At 35.6% G+C, this 19,939-nt stretch overlaps 1 protein-coding gene across 1 annotated transcript in view; it reads left to right on the top strand.

Annotated features, from left to right (window-relative positions):
• Nucleotides 1–19,939, top strand: part of TRDN (triadin) — a 231,466-nt gene that overhangs the window by 77,931 nt on the left and 133,596 nt on the right. The window contains 3 exon segments of the mRNA XM_061989612.1: nucleotides 1,850–1,909; nucleotides 3,196–3,390; nucleotides 7,118–7,177. Of these exon segments, the coding sequence (XP_061845596.1) occupies nucleotides 1,850–1,909; nucleotides 3,196–3,390; nucleotides 7,118–7,177 (315 nt within the window).

The raw sequence follows: 19,939 nt of genomic DNA, 5'->3' as shown, positions 1-19,939 counted from the left end.
TTTTTTTGTTGGGGTTTTTTTTTGGTTTTTTTTTTTTGTTTTACAGTCATGCATTGCTCTTTGGAAGCCAGATATTTCTATAATGAAATTAAGTTTTAGTCTTCGCCTCATCTTAACTTTACTCAGTTAACTCTTAAAAATACTTGGCAATGAATCTTAATACCAGTCTGCTATGGCATTCAATTTAATCTCATTATGATGTGATGCATGAATTAATTAGATTTTAGTTGAATCTACTCAGACAATATAGACTCAAATGCACACATCAGTCTTTATTTGACTCAGTCACACTGTATGGAGAAATATAAGACAGAAAGTAGAGGTGAAGACAGACAAAACATTGCTTAAAAACCTTTGAAAGGTAGCCATTGTTCAGTCTTTCTTTCAATGGGATATTTGGTCATATTTTCTATTTTCAGTGTATAACTAGAAAAGAATTTTTTTTTTTTTTAATAAAGTGAAATCACACCAAAGTAATTCAGAGAAAACAAATGCTCATGTTATCTGTGTAGATTTAAAAAGCAAATAACTTCCAAGAACCACTGAGATATTCCTAATGAAAACACAATTTAATTACCCATTTATTTTCTGAGAGCTAACCAAATAATCACTTGGGGCATTCATGTGTTTAATAGCAACCATGACTCCAGTCACAAGCTGGAAAATTTTATGAAGAATTTGGCCACTTTGTAGTTAGGGAAACTGGCTGCTGTGGTGTGACATATAGACATACTACACTGTCTTGAATGGTTTCCATGCCACACAAATCCCTGTGAGTGGGCTCAGTTCAGTAGGGGACTCATTATCCTCAATGCTCTCAAAAGAACACTTCTACCAGCAGTGTGAGCTATCCATTGCCAGGCTCACCTCCATTGTGCCTGTGGTCTGTTCTAAACTGGATCAGCTGCCAGCAATGCTGAGGGGCCATTTCAAACCCTTTCAGGTCCCTAGGAAATGAGGATGCTCTGGTACAGGCTGATTTCAAGGAACAGGTATCCTGAAAACCAGTTGGCTATTTCCCCCACAATTAACAGATTTTCTCTATGCTCCATGAAAAGCCTACTCAATAAAAAGAGTACTTCTTCAGCCCTTGTTAGAGGCTCCGGAAAGCTTCAGTGATATGAATATTATTTAAAAACATCATCTAAGAAACAGTCACCTTAAAAAAAAAAAAAAGAAAAAAATTCTAAATATCAACCATGGCTCATACAGCAATTCCAGACTGGAATTCAGTTAGAGAGGATGTGTTGCTTTTATATAGTTATCACTTGAAAGAAGTGTAATTAACTCTCAAGGCTGTTTTGTTCAGCAATGTTTCTGGGCGGCAGCCAAGAGAGGAAAGATAGAAGTCTCCGCATAAAATTTTGACAGCTTTTCTGGGACATAGCAGTGTGTGTTTACACAGTGTATGCTGTGCAGACGTGAACTCACTTGAGCTGGGCTTTGGAGTGAGCACCAGGCTTGTGGCTGTGTTTGTATGACAGTGAGCACAAGCTAGGAAAAATGTCTTTCTGTTGGCTGGAGCACGAGAAGCTCAAATTCGTGTCTGCTCAAATCTTGAACTAAGCAAGTTTGTGCACTGTGGATTATGCAGTATAAACATTCCCTGCAAAGCTGTAGATCTGTATGACTGACTTCTCTTCTGGTTAGGTGAGTCTCAACAGATATTTTGAATCTTTTTACCCTGGTGTTTGAACCTGAGAAAAAGAAACAAGAATTTTGCAAACTGAAAAAAAGAGAATCATGTAGAAATGTGAAACCCCCATGAATATTTTTGTGTTTTAGCAATGTTTTCTCACTCTTTGTGAGGTTTTTCGCTTCCCTTACATATATTTGTTCTCACTTCTAGTACTTCAAAAAGAAAAACCTGAGAGACATGAAAAAGCTGAAAAGAAACCTTCTCCCAAAGGTATTTATTTATTTATACTACAATTTTAACCAGAATTGATGCTAAAATTCATAAACTTTATTTTATTGGAGCAGAGAACACAATATGTATGAAAAATCAGCTACGTGACACTGTAATGAAATTTAAATGTAATGAAATCAAACTATAAGTAAAATTAAAGTATTTATACAACGTCCAAGGCTTATGCATGGTGTCTTTTAAAACGTTGAAATTTCAAAAGTGAGAATTAAAGGTATGAACCACTATTTCCCTACAGAAGAAGCTGGCCTGTCTTTAAGTGATCTGACATACACATTTCCACTATAACTAGTTAAGGAAATTCTTTCTTCATTAGCCAACAATACTAGGTCATGCAGTGACTTTGTTTGGAAGTAGGAGTACCCTTATAAATATAGCCCAGTTATCCAGTGACTTAGTAGAAATGAAAGTCTAGAGCCTTACAGCACACATGGATTTTGTAACATGTAGGTTTTGCCTCAAGGATGGAGACAAAGTATGAAAAAAACCCAGAAATATAAATGCCACACTTAACATATTAGTTTAAATACTCTTCAGTGGCATTTTAAACTACTATTGAATTTTCCACAGAAGTGAACTAGAAACATACATACTGTCAACATATATGTTTCAGATGAGAAAAAGCTGCTGACACATATGAGAAGAAGGAATACTCTTGGTCTCACTAGATTCTGTGCAGCTTCAGCCACTGATATTTACAATCTAGTAATTCTCCTTGGAAACTTCTCACTTTGCTGCAGGGTGCATCATGAATTAGCCTGACTCAGACTAGTCTTTCAGCCTTGGGAACAGATGTAGAGAGCGACTCAAGAAGTCTAGACATTTTGGGCTGATGTCATAAAAGTGATCATTACAAATAGCCACTACTTTCACAGCTTACAACAGAGTTTAGCTCTGATCTCTGAAGTTTAAAGTTATTCACATTTAGCTTTCCATATTTGTCTGCTTAATGACCAACAATTATCTCCCTAGTTTGTACCACTTAAACTATCGTATCATCATTAGAAACATTTGATATCATTTGCCAGAGCCTACTATTTTTATTAAGTCAGGTACTTAATAAAGGACTGATGCAAGAACATGTTTGCATCTTGTATTTCTGTCTGAATCTGTCTGGTTTGGGGGAATTATAGTTTTCATTGGATCTGAGCAATGTGTTAATAATGAAGAAATACTCATTAGTAATACCACAAGATAAAATAAATATTATTGAGTATGTCTTTGGGAGGAAAGAATGACACTAACAGCTTTTTCTTTATTACCTACAGAGGAGAAGACAGTAAAGAGCACTAGAGTGGAAGTAAAAGTTAAGAAGGAAGTGAAGGATGGAAAAGGAGAAGAAAAAATATCTGAGAAGGTGAAGCAGGCAGAGACTAAAACAACAGAAGTTGGGCTAATAAAGGCCAAACCGAAAGTTAAGGATGAGAGAGCTCTTCAGACTGTAACTAAATCGGAAAAGAAAGGTAAACAAAATCAGGATGAAACAGATGAACATCTTAAAAAGGTACTAGGGAAGAAGGAGAGAGAATGGAGCTAGAGCTGGTAAGGACCAAAGTCCATCCATGAAAACCAAAAGTGCAGTATATATAAATTCCAGATGAATCTCACACTGCTAGGAGGAGACTATCAAGAACAAAATAAGTTTAATCTATATAACCAGAATGATCTAATTGTTTATTTTGGCTAAAGGTTCATTTTAGTTTAAATCTTTCTTTACTAAGGACCAATTTCTCTTCAGATAGACCTGAATCTTCATGGATTTCCTCAGTAACATCTTATGTAGTTTGTTTTAGCAGAGTTATTTTGGAAAATACAAACTGTCTAATAATATGTTGGATTTTTTCTGTTTGTTTGTTTCTACATGTGTAGATGTCTTCCATAAAAATAAGGAAAATAGCAGAGGAAAGGAAATGTAATAATTTGCCTTACATCAAATTATATGAGGCATTATCACATTGTCAGGTATTGTATAACATAGGAATATACCTGCCTAATGTAATTTGATGTGAATAGCTCCCAAATTTCTCCTAAAAAAGAAATGCCAAAGAAATTAAATGATAAAACAATCAACATGCACCAACACCACACAGAGGTGTTGATTGCATGCTCCACTTCATCTGAGACAGCTGGAATCTTCCACTACTGCAATAACTGGTTCACTGGTTTCCTTGAGGGTCTTCCATGGCATTAGGTACAGTTTCATATGAATGGTGGTGTCAGGACCTGTCTCTCTGTACAAACTGCCACACTGCAGACACAGGATTATTCTGACATTAAAAGAGGCAACTCAACTTTGCGTAGCACACTTATCCTTTCAGCTGATAACCACAAATAAAACGTCATGCCTTAGCATTAAAGCAGCCATCATGGCCTGAGTATCTGAATCTGCCTTGCTAGATTCTCTCAGGGTTTCATAACCATCAGCTTTGGACCCCTTAGGAGTTTTCTAAATTTTATGTTTCTAGAAATCTGCAAGGTTTTGAGACACAGCCCCCTTTCTGATTTACAAAGTATGCTGAACTAGTATTTTTTACCTTTATATGTATTCCAGTAAATTTTGATTTTTACTTGAAATATTGACACATTTGAGGCATAAAATCAAAGCAACACCTTTCATTCTGATTTCTGTGACCAAGAGGAAAGTTCAGGAGATTGTTGAGTTCCTCTTGGGAGATGTATATGTCTTTCAGTTTTTGTTTGCTCTGACAGAGCTTCAGTGCACAGTTGAATTCATTCCATACTGTTCAGAAAAAGGGTCTCAAAAAGCAACGTCATGCAGATGAAACACTTTACTCCCTGACAGCAAATTATTTCAAATAAGTAGGGGTCAAAGATTACAGACAGCAATAGACAGTGGCTGTGGTCTTTTGTTTGTTGATTTGGTTCTTGTGGGATTTCATTCCTCCTCTTTAGCTGATAAGAATTAACAAAATGATTAATCTTAAAATTAAATATTAACAGATCACTTTTTAAGTCTTCTTTAGAGTATGACCCCAGAAACTGTGCACTGAACTCTGGAAGGTGAAAGTGGGAATGAGCAGCTGGAATGGAGGAAGGAAAGAGCCTCTTCAACTGCCCTTATCACTGGAGATAGGGCTACACATGCATTCAATGAAAGCTGAACACCATAAGCTATCACTGCCCAGCTGGATACTCTCTGAAAATTCAGGTCTATATTTCAGTCCAACTGTAACCCAAGATGAACAGAATTTTTAAGTCAATGTGGTTTGCCAAGCTTTCCTGATCTTGAAATCTTTATTTTTCCTTTCTCAAGGGAGTAGTTCTGCCAGCTTTTCCGCAGCAGTTAACATTTCCCTGCGGTTGCATCATTCCTTATTCAAATTCAAATTAGAAAAGATAGGTCATCTCTTAGGGTAAATCCTATAAAGTCCAATGACAGAAATATTTATGATTATCTGTGGTATCTATGTTTTTATCAGTAAGAATCTGGTCTCAACTTTGATGTGATTTATTAGTACTCAGATGAATATTTGTGCCTCTATTACAGAGTTTAAGGTAAAAACATAGAGTGAAATTCTCTTTTTTTAACAAGACAGTTTAAATTAAAATGAAATTTTAGCCATGAAGAGACATTTGGAAAATTAACATTTGCTTAGAATTATTTAGATTTCAATACCTGGTGATTGGCAGAATTCCTGTGAACTTCCATGGAATGTAACAGTGCACCTTATTATTCCATATAGGGTAGAATTTTTTTTTTTACTATTAAGGTTATGGGTTTTTTTTCAATCCAAATTTTTAGGGATTGAGTTTAAAAAAAAAATCCTGTGAGGAGAAAACTAACACAAAATCTTTCTTCTCAGGTACAATCAACATCAAAGTTTTTTTAAATGTATTCTAATTACAATTCCACAACAACAACAACAGACAGGAACATAAAACCAAACAACTCCCCCCAAAAAAACAACAATACCAATGTTTCAGCATCAACTAATGATAGTGTTCCAATGGACTATGTAAGAAAGCAAGTTATACAATGTTATATACTTGGGAACTTTATTTTACATTTAAATATAAGAATTCTAACTTTAAAATAAATATTAGTATAAAATCTGCTGAATTTTGTCTTCAATTTGGCAAAGAGAAAACTGTAAGTAAATAGGAGAGAGATGCAAGAGGAAGTGAAGAAAGAAGGACATGTAACTTCTGTAGCCTAGGAACTGTACTAGAACAGTCTAGGACAGACGGATGAATATGCTTGACTTAAGGAGAACTAACTTAGCTAGTCAGAGTTGGCATTTAGTCATCAGCATTAATGTTCAAACCTGATGTCCCTTAGAGTCCAGTGGGGTAAAGTGTTTTTCTCTGGCCAACTGGAGAATTCAAAAATAATACTGCAATTCTTTTGCATTCAGTTAGAACTGGTAACTTGTATTCACCATTCTTAATGTTAGAAAGTTTTGATAAGATATTATTCAGCTCTGCTTATGAATAGGAGAAATCAATAGACAATCAACATTTGTGAAATGAGTTTCATTTAGATTCAGAAGCCTTAATTTCTGAGTAGCACAATTTTAATATATATATATACAGATTTAATATATAAATAAATATATATGTATTTGTAGAGATCAGTGTTTGGAAAACAATTCTGTAGTGAAACAGTAAAATTGTGTAGAAAAACTCATTGCTACAAGAGTGTAAGTACACAGAGTTCTTTTTGTATTCCCATTCTCTAGATGTACATATTGATTACACTGTTAAAACAATATTATCAAAATACTGTAATATAAAACTTTATTGAATCTTTCCATTTCCTGGCTGCAACTATTTGAAAAGACTCTTCAAGGATAAGAAAAAGCCTTTGGGACCTGTGGCCAGGCAGCAGTTTGCACAGTACTTGTGCGTGGAGCCAGGTCATACGCCAGAACCGAGGCTTCACACTGCTGATATGGGGCATGCACCGTGCTCTGCCAGTCCAGCAGAGGAGTTGGTAGCTGTGAGGCACAGGTAGCTCTGAAGTTCTTGGCTGCAAAAATTTGAATTATATCTGGACAATAAATTGTCTCTTTCGAAATATGTGAATTACTTGAAGGCCAGAAAAAAACCAAACCTCTAAGACTATCCCTAAAAATGTCTTTGCACTGACCAGTTTTGTCTTCACTATTAAACAGAAGCAACATTTTAAATTTACTTTCTTCATTACTTTTTTTTTCTTTTCACTGTTAGATCAATATGCATTCTGTCGATATGTGATTGACATGTTTGCGCAAGGGGATTTTTATCCAGGTATTTTGCTACATAATTGAACTCTGTTCTAATATTTTTCTGTTTCTCTGAGAATTTCTACTCCTTTATGCATTAAGTGTGTTTTGTACTGTTGAAAGATCTCACAAGTGCAACAAAGTGTGTGCTAATAGTTTTAATAAAACATAAGAGCTAATGGCTGTATTATTAAAGCTTTTCATTTTCTGTCTACAATGCATGAATTAAAATTAAGGTTATGTTAAAAGTAGAGTCAATGGAAGGCTAAAGAAATTACTGAATTTTTCCACGCTTTTTTGGCTGAGATGCAAGAGGAAGAAGCTTACTGTTAATAGTTTATTGGGTTTTTCCCTCACAATTACCAAGCCTTAACTCTCAAATGCTTCAAAAACAGAACTGCATTGTTGCCTTTGTATATAAAATATGTTAGCTGGTTCATCGCTTTTGTGCCTTATTGTCTCTTTTCCCACATCTCCGTGCTCATTGGTTCTAACACAGGTACTTAATTCTTAGCCAAAATAAAGAAGCCAGAGCTGCAGATGATGACTGACCATCATCTCATAATATTAAGTCAATCTACCCTGAGCTTAAAAGACACTTTCCTTCTGAAATCCAGTTCAAGAGGACATGCCTTAGGGATGACATAATCTGAGGAATGATAAGCAACCATATTTATGAAAAGAGTCAAGGATAGAATATTTAAGGTCACAGTAAGTCTTGCAAGCTTTATTTAGTCAATTATTTGTTCAAGAATTTCTCCATTGGTACTTCTCTGAATTGGATGTGTTTTCTTTTCTCTACCTTGTGGCTTAGGTCCTCCCTTGACATGCATACCTGCACCCAATCATACCTGAGAAGTCATAAATACATAGATGAGAAACAGAGACTCTCTAAACAGAGAGAGAGAGGGCATAGATTTTTAGGGAGGAAAAAATGAACAAACTTGGGATTCTGTGTGGCTTGTTCTCAGAGAACAGCATGGAGAGGTAGGATTTTCTATTAGACAAGTATGTTACCCCCTCTAAGACTTTTAAAGACATAGTTTTTAACAGAGGGACTGGTCTAGGCTCACAGTGGGAGAAAGGTTAGCAAACCCTTCCAGAGACCTTCAGTTACATTTTGATTTATAACAATAATCCTCTGTACCAGACGTGATTCACCCAGTTTCCAGCCTTACACAGCTGTATCATTAATAAATCATTACACAAAGACTTGCATGGAGTTCTTCAACTTCACTCTTATAGTTCTTCTGACATTTGCACCCAGCTTTGACATGAGAGCCATTTTTTTTTCAGATGGCTCACTGGGCTGTTTGACACTTTCCTAAGGCAGAGCAGACACGCTGTGAGAAGGGAGTTTTGAATAAGACTGCTTTTCAATTTTGACCTTTCCAGCTAAGAGGATACCAGGAAGACTATGACGGGAAGCAGGGAGATAGTGAGAGAAGTCTGTAGTGACTTGAATTTCAGAAGATAAAAGTCATGACTGTCTGCTTTTGCCTCCCAGTGTTTGTCTTGTGTCATTTCAAACTGGTACAACAGAGTTGTGTTAAGAAACCACAGGTTTAATAGCTGGAAAATGTTCAGTAGTGACTGGGTGGTCAACTAGCTTTACAGGTGAACAGTTAGAGCGACAGCTTGAGACCTGTTAGGTCTCAACCTGTTAATAAGTCATTAAACAGCTTAAATTACATGGTGATTTAATTCATCTGTAGGTGAAAAGGAAGAGGGCAAACCCTTAATTTAGGGTCTTCAAAAGTCCACCTGTGGCTTTACCTGTAAAGAAACTGCTTATTGACCTACAAAATCGTTTGTGAACATCTGAAGTAAATACTGTTAATGGTTGTTGTGATGGAGCTTGATAACATTTTTGGGGGGCATAAAATAAAGCATTGCCTTCAAAGCAAATTTTAGTCAACCCATAGGCTGTGAAAGGCAATGATGAAACATCCAGACTATGTCTCTGAGAAACAAGGTAAAGGCCAGGTACACCCAGCTCTGTACTCTATAGAAATTATTGAGGAGAGTGCCATCGAACAATTCTCAATTAGTCTTTGTTACTGCTTTTCTCAGGCAACATGCTCATTTCAGCTGGCCTTTTTGAACTGAAATATTACTGTAATTCATTTTCTTGAATAGATAAATGTAGGGAAAACACCAACACATTAAGTCCCTTTGATAACTCTAATATCCAATTAGCTTTAAAATCTGCTATATTTTATCCTTTTATCAGTTTATATATTTTACGGTAAATTACATTGCCCAAACAAAGAGATCTGAGTGCATTTCAGCTAAGTAATTTAATTGCAGTCAGTCTGACACTGCAATACTTGCAAATCAGAAGTCATTTCTGTTAATCCCAGTATTGCCATTTGTGAAGGAGAAAACCACATTTTTCTCATAGAAATTTCCTTCACATAAGTGTTTTGGCTTTTTGCAGGACTGTTTACACCAAATATAGATTTCTGTCTTCTTGAGTTTATAAGAGCAGTGTCCCACTTATTAGATTCCTTAGGTACAACATATGGGTTTCTAATGTTAGTAATAATTATAGCATTCAGTATTTATTCTTTATTAGTTTTTAAAAAATATTTATATTATTGAAAAAAATCATATTAATTACTTGCAACATGAGATTATTTAAACTTATATACATTTTATGAAAAGTAGACCACTTAAGATGGCATTTTATAATGATCAAATAATTAAAACTAAAATTCAGATCCCTAAGTTTCAGTAACTAGATACGCTTTTCAAAATATATCAATGGATACGTTTTAACAGTCACATGAACGATATGTTATCTTGTTGGTTTTAACAAGTGAAGTTGAAATGTTGTTCATTTACTCAAAGTTTTGTCATATTACTGCAGCCTTAGCTTTAGAAATTTACTAAAATACAAGTAAACTGTACACAGAGAATTCATAGGAAGCCATAGAAGGAAGAATTCTTGATAATCTACTTTATGCAGCACTGATTTTCTTATTCCTCTGACCAGTACTTGTCCCCAATACTGACTAGTTTGGTGTAGATCCTCCTGTAAATTGCATTAATTATATCAATATCAATTAACTCCCAAGCCATCTATTTGACTTTTTATAAAAGCATCCAAGATTCTCAACTCTTTATGATAGATATCAGTAGAGTCTTACCATAAACTCATATTTTCCTAAATCGGAAGTTGATCTCATGAATATCATGACTGCAACAGTGGCCTACCCTGGCTTTTACTGAAACATTTATAGATAGACCTCTTGAGCTCTACTGTACACAGTATTAAAAATTTCATTCTGATTTTATCTGATGCAGTATGGAGCTTGAAAATATTTTCTACTTTCCATCTAACACACATGTGATAAGTGACAATTTCTCAGAAGGACTGCTGAACCACCTTTCCTCCAAAGGATAGATTTTCTGATCTTATTTATCCCTGAACTACAGTTTCTCAGCCAAGCACAGGCAGTATTGTCTCAGCACTAACAAATCACTCTGTCCAAATTGCTCTTTACTCCTTTTAGATGTCTGTAAACAAATAATTAATATGCATTTCTTCCAGGGTTAATTTTCCAACTTTTACTTCTGAAACTTTAAAGCTTATAGAAGAAAGCTTCTATTTTAAGAGATGCTGAGACGGATTCTACTGGCACTTCTATTCTTCTACTCTCACTGGTATTTCTAGGTTTAAGATAGCCTTTCTGATACAGAAGACCACTGATTTTCTGTGTTCTAGCTTCATGGATCTTGACTATTCCATGTATTTGATAATTTATTTCATATTCCTGATTTTTTTTGAGTAATATTTCTAATGTAATTGTTCACATTTTTATTTTGTATTAGTAGGAGAAAAGATTCTATTTTAGTAGATATCTTTAACTTGATTTCCATAACTAATTTTTTGTGCTTAGTGTTTGAAATGGAAATGGATTTCAAGGACACTAGATGGTCACTTTAAGCAAGTAAATGCACTTCTCTAAATTAATTAGTTCTATAAATAGAATAAAATATATTATAGAATAGAATAAAATACAAATAGAATAAAATACATTATTCTCCCTGTAACTGACTCCTGTTTTACCACTCCTCCCTTGCTTTCCCTGCAATGTTTGCCAGCTTGCTTTACATTTACATTTCTTAAACTACTCTGACAGACCAAGGAGTTATTTTGATGAAATAGCTTTTTTATTTTGCAGCTACCTAAAACGAATTCTTGCACGTCTATCTTTTTGCATGCCCTCCTCAGCACGTAGTTTTGCATGTTGCACACTGCTGAATTAAGAGTGATATGCATCATTTGGATATTTGGTCATAAAATGGCACCTTTGCTTCCCACAGGAATACTTTACATTTATGGTCAGATTTTATTCTCATTATAATCACTTGGAAGTTTATTTTAAATGCATAGTTTTACTGTGTTCTAATTTTAGTTGAACAACTTGCATTTCACAGTACACTGGATTCACTATTGGATGATTTTTACAGTTACCTAATTAATAACAAAGTGGATCATAGGTATGATAGTTTCAATTTAGTCTGTCTAAACTCATTACACTGAAGGACCTAGTTACTCTATGAAGTCTATACCTCTACATGGCTGCTTCAAATAACGGCTAAACTGGAAAATAATGTGACCACACCTTTTCCTTTCATCAATTTACATTCATATGTTTATTGTGAGTTTCCATGCCAGCATCCAAAGGCCAAAGTAATGTAAGTGATTTTGCTAATCTTATACTCTTGAAAAAATATTTTCTTTGGAGAAATTAGTCAGAGTTTCTGGCACGTTTACACAGCAAGAGTGTATCACACAGTATAAAACAGTTATCCAGTCTTCTCGCTAAAAACAGCCATTGAAGTCTCATCCTTTGCATATATGTTTGTCTCTGCCATTGTGAAGAAGTACTCACTCAAATAGCACAATGTGGTAAAAGAATTCCAAGATTTTGTTGAAATGATACTTGTCATTTAAAATCCCAAATGATTTATGGAGATATTGGTATAAAAGTGCATCGATATCGAAATATCGAGTATATTACTGAAAAAAAAATCTAAAGCATTAAGTAAAAATACTTGTATTTGCTGTGGGTGGGCAGTAGCACTGAAGTTAAATACTTGCCCTCTGCTGTTCTGATAGCAAAATGCTTTAGGCTCTTGAACTATTTTTAAGTGTCACTCCTACTTGATTAAGACAAGGATGTGTTGTAGATATATAAATGACAGCATGTTACTTTTTGCCTTGTTACATTTCCATGGGGACAGATTTGATATCAGTGTAGTTTCTGTGGGGATATATTTGATGCAGTGCAATAAAAAAAGCAGTCATAATAAATAAGAAAGTAAAATGTTATCTGCTTCATGTTTGGAGAAATTCAACATGAAAAGCTGTGGATGGAGTTATAGGCTTTCACATTTGAGAAAATGATAGAGATTATTGTTTTATCCTATGGAGAGATGCTTTCTGACACTACCTACTAAAAATCTCTCTCCCCTGTAGTACAAAACAAGAAAACTAGATTTTTTTTTCTAATGAAATTCTAAAGGGAGAATTTGGGAGCTGTTTTAAACAGGAAAGGTACTTGAGGACTGACATATCTCCTCCCACTGAGTGCAGTGCTGTACCCCAAATTTGTAGAAATTCATCTGGATTTATCATCAGAGTTGACACTTAATTTTCCATCAATTTATTAAAAATTATTGGTATGAAAAAACATTTTTAAATACATTGGTTTCTTCTGATGACATAAATGGAGATGATTGAACAATAGAAGCATTTATTCCTCTAGGAATCACCTGGAAGAGTTCTGAATACTCTTCAAACAATCTGAAAGGGAAGAAGTAAGGAAAAAATATTTTAAACCTATGTATGAAACATGAAATTTAAGTTTTAATTCTTGAAAAAGTTCTACCTAATTTATTGATGTGTAATTCTTGAAATGGTTTTAGCTCTCATTTTCACTCTAAATATTGCTTCTTTACATTTCTATTCAGTTATATAAAACTGTGAGAAGATATCCACTGGTGCCATTTTAATGAAATTCTTCTTTGACTTATTTCTCACCCCAAAAGCTGTGTCTATGTGGTTAACGCACAATGACATTGATATCTTAATGGGGATGTTATCAGTACACAGCCCTGACACCATCCCACAGAGGTAAAAACAGCTATCCATTATTCCCTGTTTATATCATCCCACTGTGAATCAGAGCCAGATGCTGGCACACAAAGTTGCATCTGTCAACACTCTTATGGCACTTTATTGTAGTTTTGCCAAAAAAATTTCAAACTACTTTCACTCTCTCAGAAGCAGCTACCCAGGAAATGTGTGACATTCTGCTTCTGCAGAAAGGAATGGATCTCTTTCTTTGATAATTCACTGTAAGCCACTCCGAGAAGTCAGACTTATTTGATACAAAAGAAAGCCTAAACCTCTGCTGTGTAAATGAGTCCAAATCCTTAATTTTAATGGAAATAAACTAATCAAATTCATGAAACCAGAGCAACTACAGTAGCAAATGTATTCTGAAACTTGTATTTTATTACTATCATTTCATATTAAAGACATTTCATAAAGGTCAGCAATCAAGTTTCAAAATCAAAAGTCATTTCAAGATTCATTAATAATGGCTGAAAAAAGCTAGTTGTGTTGTGGGGAATAATTGAAAGACTTAACTACTTTAGTTTCGAAAATTAACCTATTTAGAAAGTAAAGAAAAATATTAAATGCCAAAAAAAGAGCTAATAATAAACAATTTGAGTTACATATTTAAAAAGTAAATTACTTTTAGCAGAGATCTTCTAAAATAGTTACTGTTTAATGACTCATTGTCATCATTGATTTCTAGATAGAATTATTACAACAAATAGTGATGATATTTCAAGTAGGTTAAAAATGGAAGCATTATGGAGCTGCACAATCCTTCTTCAGAACTCAATATCATTGTCAGAAGTGAATTCAATATGAAAAATATTTTCAGGAAATTATTTAGTGCAAAAGTAGTACTATCCATATTTTTAAGATGTAGTTGGCAAGGAAGCAACTGAGAAACCTAAAAACTATAAGTTCCAAATGTCAGTATATAAAACTCTTCTTTCTTAAGAGTTTGGATGGCTTCAAGTATGGAGAAAAACACAATTCCCAAAAGAAAGAGCTTCCTTTTCAAGCCTAGATTTATTACCTTTAAAAATTCAGTATATTGCTAAAGCACTCAGATAATGATTATGCATATTGAAGGTTTTGCTGACAGTATCTCTATTTAGAACATACATAGGATTAGTTATTTAAAGGAGTGGAATACAATTGTTGATAGAGCTGAGAATGCATTACAAAGAATGTTGGTAAAAAAGACTATCTCTGAAGTCAGTTGCATATAGCTGTGCCAAACTTCAGCTGGTAGGATTCAAAACTTGCCATGACATTATTCTTTCAATAATGGCAATTAGTTTAGGCAAAATGTTTCTTCCGTTTTAACTACTAGAAATTATTTTATGTTGACCATTTGTGTCCTTCAGTCCTTCCCTTTCAAATATTTTAAATGCGAGGACTCGCTAAAAGACTTGGCTTATTCATTCCACAGGTTGAAACATCTTCTCAGGAGTATCCAGCTTGCAAAGAATAAAGTCAAATAGAGTTTAGGATTATCTACATGGATCCACATAGATGTACTTCTTGGCTCTGTCATTCTGTAATGTTGGAGATACAGCTTGAAATATTTTGTTGTTTTAACACTGAGCACTACAGAATACATATTTCAAACACTTATTAACCAAATAGTCTCTGAAGACCTTAACCATTGTTTCATGTCCTTACACAATGGCTGGAGAACCATGAAGGACACCATGGAGTTGCTTAAACTAACCAAGCCAGCAAACTACATCTTTATTGACAACCATTTCAGGAGACTAGGAACCTTACATAGGTTGCAAGACAGCATCTGTCTTTGATGAGACATGACAACACACAATCTTCTTGTTCAGCTAGTTGTATAAGCCCAGGTTATATATTTCTAAAATACATATATTACTAAAATGATAAATAAGCTAATTAATCCATTACCTTTGGAATATAATCCTGAAACTGTCTTAGGGAAGTTAACCACCATACAATGAGTCTCTCAACTTGAAGGAAAAAAGAAAATAGCTGAGAATTATGTAAATACACTTCTGATGCTGAATGCATTGAAATATCATGAATAAGGAAAAATGGATACTGAACGGCTTCCAGTTTTCTTCTGGATTTTTAATTAACAATGCAAAACCTATAGCTCCATTATGAGACTGAGAGAAGTTACTCTCCTCATCCAAATACAGTTCTCTGTCATCTCTGCTGGAAAATGATGAAGCTCAGTTTTAACAACAGAAACAGTACCCAGTCACCATAATGCATGATAAGAAGAGTGTAGACAGGATCTCTAAATGTTTTGACAAGACACATTCCACCATGAAGCATTTCCAGTTTAGTAGTAATTCCTCACTTCTAATGCTGTGAGAACATACAATGCAGAGGACAGAAGTGTGTTCAACTGTGGCCTAAGCAGCATATACTCTACCTGCCTTGTTTATATCCATGTCCTTTTACATCTGGTTCACAGACACTCTGTGGTAGGTCCACTTCTTTCTACATTCATGTACTTCTTTCTTTCTTCAGGAAGTGCTGTTCTTTCCTCTAATACTTAATTTTTCTTTATTTTTCAATACACTCAGTATTACCTGACAGATTAAACAGCACATAGAGTTGGAAAAGAGTCCAACACCCACACTCATTAAACCTAAATAGTGGTGTTTGATAGTTTGGGTTTTTTTGGTAAGCTTGACAACAGAATCCTCTCTCTCTATGTGATATTCAATCATACAGTTGCTGGGGATTTGGGGAGTACTGTGTTAGTTACTATGCAGCAGCTACAATGTGAAAAATCATGCACAGCTCTCACTTTTAGTCCTGGAATATTTTGGTGGCATTTGGTTCATTTTTATGCAAAATTGCAAACCGAGATGCTTGCAATGCACTGCATCTCAGTTAGATACCCAAAAGTTAATTATCAAACTTTAACCTTTAGCTGTCTTTATAGCCAGTGGTGTGAAATGAAGGTCTCCAGAGGACAATTTTGTCCTAAAAAAGATGCCTAAGATAGAAAAGAATAATCACCTTTTGAAAGTACCAGTTTCTTTCTGTTGACTATAAACGGATCCCTTGGGTGACTTAGCTAGATTTAACTATCTAAAAGTTAACTTTTGAATGTCTGGTTGAGAAAGTGCTTACATATATTCAAAAAGTATGCTAAAAATGTGTAAGCAAAGGTTTTGATCAAATGAAGTCTTGAAATGACAAATTTAAAATGGTATTATCAGGAGCAGCTGTCACCTCAGCAAAGAAATCAGTGGTGTCTGTCTGAAAAGTAGGAAGAGCAATAATAGCATTGTTGTAGCATTTTGTGAGTGAGGGATGGGGAAAATTAAGAAATATTTTTGTGAATAAATAGGAGGGTATTCCATGTCCAAATGTATCAAACAAAAGAAGATTAACTAATTTTAGTATTGGAACAAAGCCGCAGTCTCCTTTCATAAGATTAAACTTGGCAATTTTCAGTTTCTGTATGCTTTCAACTTTCAATTTTTATTTTTTAGAACATTTCTGTTATATCTGTTTACAGATGGAATAGAAAGGTGTGGTAAATTGTCAGTTTCCCAAAGATCACAGAGAAGGCTGTGAGCACCTGGGGTGCTCATGACAGGGAATCCCAGGACTCTTTGTCCTAAAAATAACCTCTTTATAGGAAAGATAAGGGGAATGGAAAGAAAGACTCAGAATTTACTGAAATGTGGTTGATTAAAAGAAATCATTATCTCCAGTATTAGATTTTTTTGTTACAGTATTTCTCATCATTCTTCCTACCTTTTATGCAAATCAAGCAACATTTGTTGAAATTGTTTCAGCCTGAAACAGTTCAGGCCACGTGTTCTGTCTTGCTATAGAAACCACAGCTGCTGAGAAGCATTGCATCAAATCTAAATCACCATATGTTTTAAGACGTGTCAATTTTAGTCTCAAATTGCAATATTTCTTTTTTACTATGTCATAATCTTTTAATTCCCAAAAATAGAACAGCTGTGTCACTTCTAGAAGAAAGAGAAAGCTCACTGAGTTTCTTAATTACACAAAGTCTAACTTTCAAATGTATTAGATACTTAATGTTTACCTAATACTTAGGTCTCATTCATGTCAGTAGGAGAGAGGAACAGGAGTAAGTAGCCAGCATCTCTGGACTTTTGGGGCCTACTTCTGATAAATGATCTAATAAAATCTCCTGGTTCTCTTCTCTTGAATTTCAAACTGCATTGTTTAAATTATATCTTAAAAAATGGTTATATGTTCACTCTCTTAGGTGTTTAACATAGACAATAATCATTAACATTTCTCTCACAATGGCAAAAAGAAGAGAAGTGTAAAATTTCTTGGCTTCTGGTCACAGCTATTTCGATTCAGTCATATATTCATTATCTTCAGTTCATAGAATCATAGAATCATAGAATGGTCAGGTTTGGAAGGAAGCTTTAGAGATGATCTAGTCCAACCCCTCTGCAGAAGCAGGTTCACCTAGATCAGGTCACATAGCAACATGTACAGGCGGGTCTTGAAGACCTCCAAGGAAGGAGACTCCACAACCCCTCTGGGCAGCCTGTGCCAGGGCTCCATCACCCTCACAGTAAAATAATTTTTTCTTATGTTTAAGTGGCACTTTTTGTGTTCTAGCTTCATCTCATTATCCCTTGTCCTGTTACTATCTACTATAGAAAAGAGGGATGTCCCAACCTCCTCACACTCACCCTTTAGATTTTTATAAATGTTAATAAGATCTCCCCCGTCAGTCTCCTCTTCTCCAGACTTAACAGCCCCAGTTCCTACAGTCTTTCCTCGTATGAAAGATGTTCTATACCCTTGATCATCTTGGTGGCCTTGTGCTGGACTCTCTCCAGCAGTTCCCTGTCCCTCTTGAGCTGAGGAGCACAGTACTCCAGATGGGGCCTCACCAGGGCAGAGTAGATGAGGAGAAGAACCTCCCTTGACCTGCTGGCCACACTCTTCTTGATGCATCCCTGGGATGCCATTTGCCTTCTTGGCCATGAGGGCACATTGCTGGCTCATATTTAGTTTATTATCAATCAGGACTCCCAGGTCTCTCTCTGCAGAGTTGCTCTTCAGCAGTTCGACCCCCAGCCTGTACTGGTGCAGGGGGTTGTTCCTTCCCAGATGCAGGACTCTGCACTTGTCCTTGTTGATTCTCATGAGGTTCCTCTCTGCCCAACTCTCAAGCCAGTTGAGATGTCCCTGAATGGCAGCACAGCCTTCTGGGGAATCAGCCAGTCCTCCCAGTTTGGTGTCATCAGCGAATTTGCTGAGAGAGTACACTGTCCCCTCATCCAGGTCGTTGATGAAGATGTTGAACAAGACTGGCCCCAGAATCTATCCCTGTGGAACTCCACTGCCCACAAGCCTCCAACTTGACTCTGTGCCATTGATCACCACCTCTTCATCTTCAACTATGAGAGATTGTAGTATCTGTAATTTGTTTTTTTCAGTGCTAGGATGTTTTTGTTTAACAAGACCTGACATATGCACTTTTTCTTGAAGACAACACAAAGTTTTAACATTCTTGCAATACTGTCTACCCAGTTTTTCTGATTTTAGCACTGAGTATTTCTGAAATGTAGTTGGGCTAATGACAGTTGATCCCATGACATAGACACGTTCTATCATATCATAAAGTCCTATCACCTTTCATCATAACAATTTATCAGTCCCCTACATTCTGTTTAATTGTTAGCAGCAAGTATTTCATTGCAGTGGTTCTTTTCCTCTGTTTTAATTATTTTCCTGTGGATACTTCATTTTGTGGAAAGTAGGCATCTATACCAACTTCTGGTATTCATGTTAATTATGCTAGAGATTATTATATGTGACACCAATGTATTAAAAGTTATTTGGAAAGAAAGAGGAAAGCTGAATCTGTCTTTACATTTTATAATTAGCTTTTACACTCCAGTGTATACCAATAATTATAATAACCCATCATTTCCAGAGGAAGTCAGTTTAAAGGAGGAGTTTTGTTTGATTGATGAAGACTCGGTTAAGGATCAGTTGAGCAATCTGGATGTACATAAATCCATGGGCCCTGATGGGATGCACCCATGACTGCTGAGGGAGCTAGTGGAAGTCATTGCTAAACCACTCATCATCATCATCTTTAGTAAGTCATGGAGAACAGGAGAGGTGCCTGAGAACTGGAGGAAAGCAAATGTCACTCCAGTCTTCAAAAGTGGTAAGAAGAAGGAGATCGGTAACTACAGACCAATTAGCCTCACCTCCATCCCTGGAATGGCGATGGAACAACTATTCTCGGGTGCTGTCTCCAGGCATTTAAAGGCCAACAGGGTCGTTAGGAGCAGTCAACATGGCTTTACCAAGGGGAAGTCACGTTTGACCAATCTGATAGCCTTTTATGAAGATGTAACCAGGTGGATAGATGGTAGTAGCACACTGAATGTGGTTTATCTGGATTTCAGGAAAACATCTGACATCATCTCCCACAGCATCCTCATGGCAAAACTGTGAAAGTGTGGGCTAGATGATCAGACAGTGAGGTGGATTGTTAACTGATTGAAGGGAAGAAGGCAGAGAGTGGTGATCAATGGGGCAGGTTCTGTTTGGAGGCCTGTGTCAAGTGGATTCCCTCAGGGTTCAGTGTCGGGCCCAGTACTGTTTACTATATTCATTAATGACCTTGATGAGGGAACA

This window comes from Colius striatus, chromosome 2 (assembly GCF_028858725.1).
Source record: "Colius striatus isolate bColStr4 chromosome 2, bColStr4.1.hap1, whole genome shotgun sequence".
In the NCBI taxonomy this organism is placed as follows: Eukaryota; Metazoa; Chordata; class Aves; order Coliiformes; family Coliidae; genus Colius; species Colius striatus.
The sequence above is the reverse complement of the archived record's forward strand: the minus strand, read 5'-3'. Positions and strand labels throughout refer to the sequence as shown.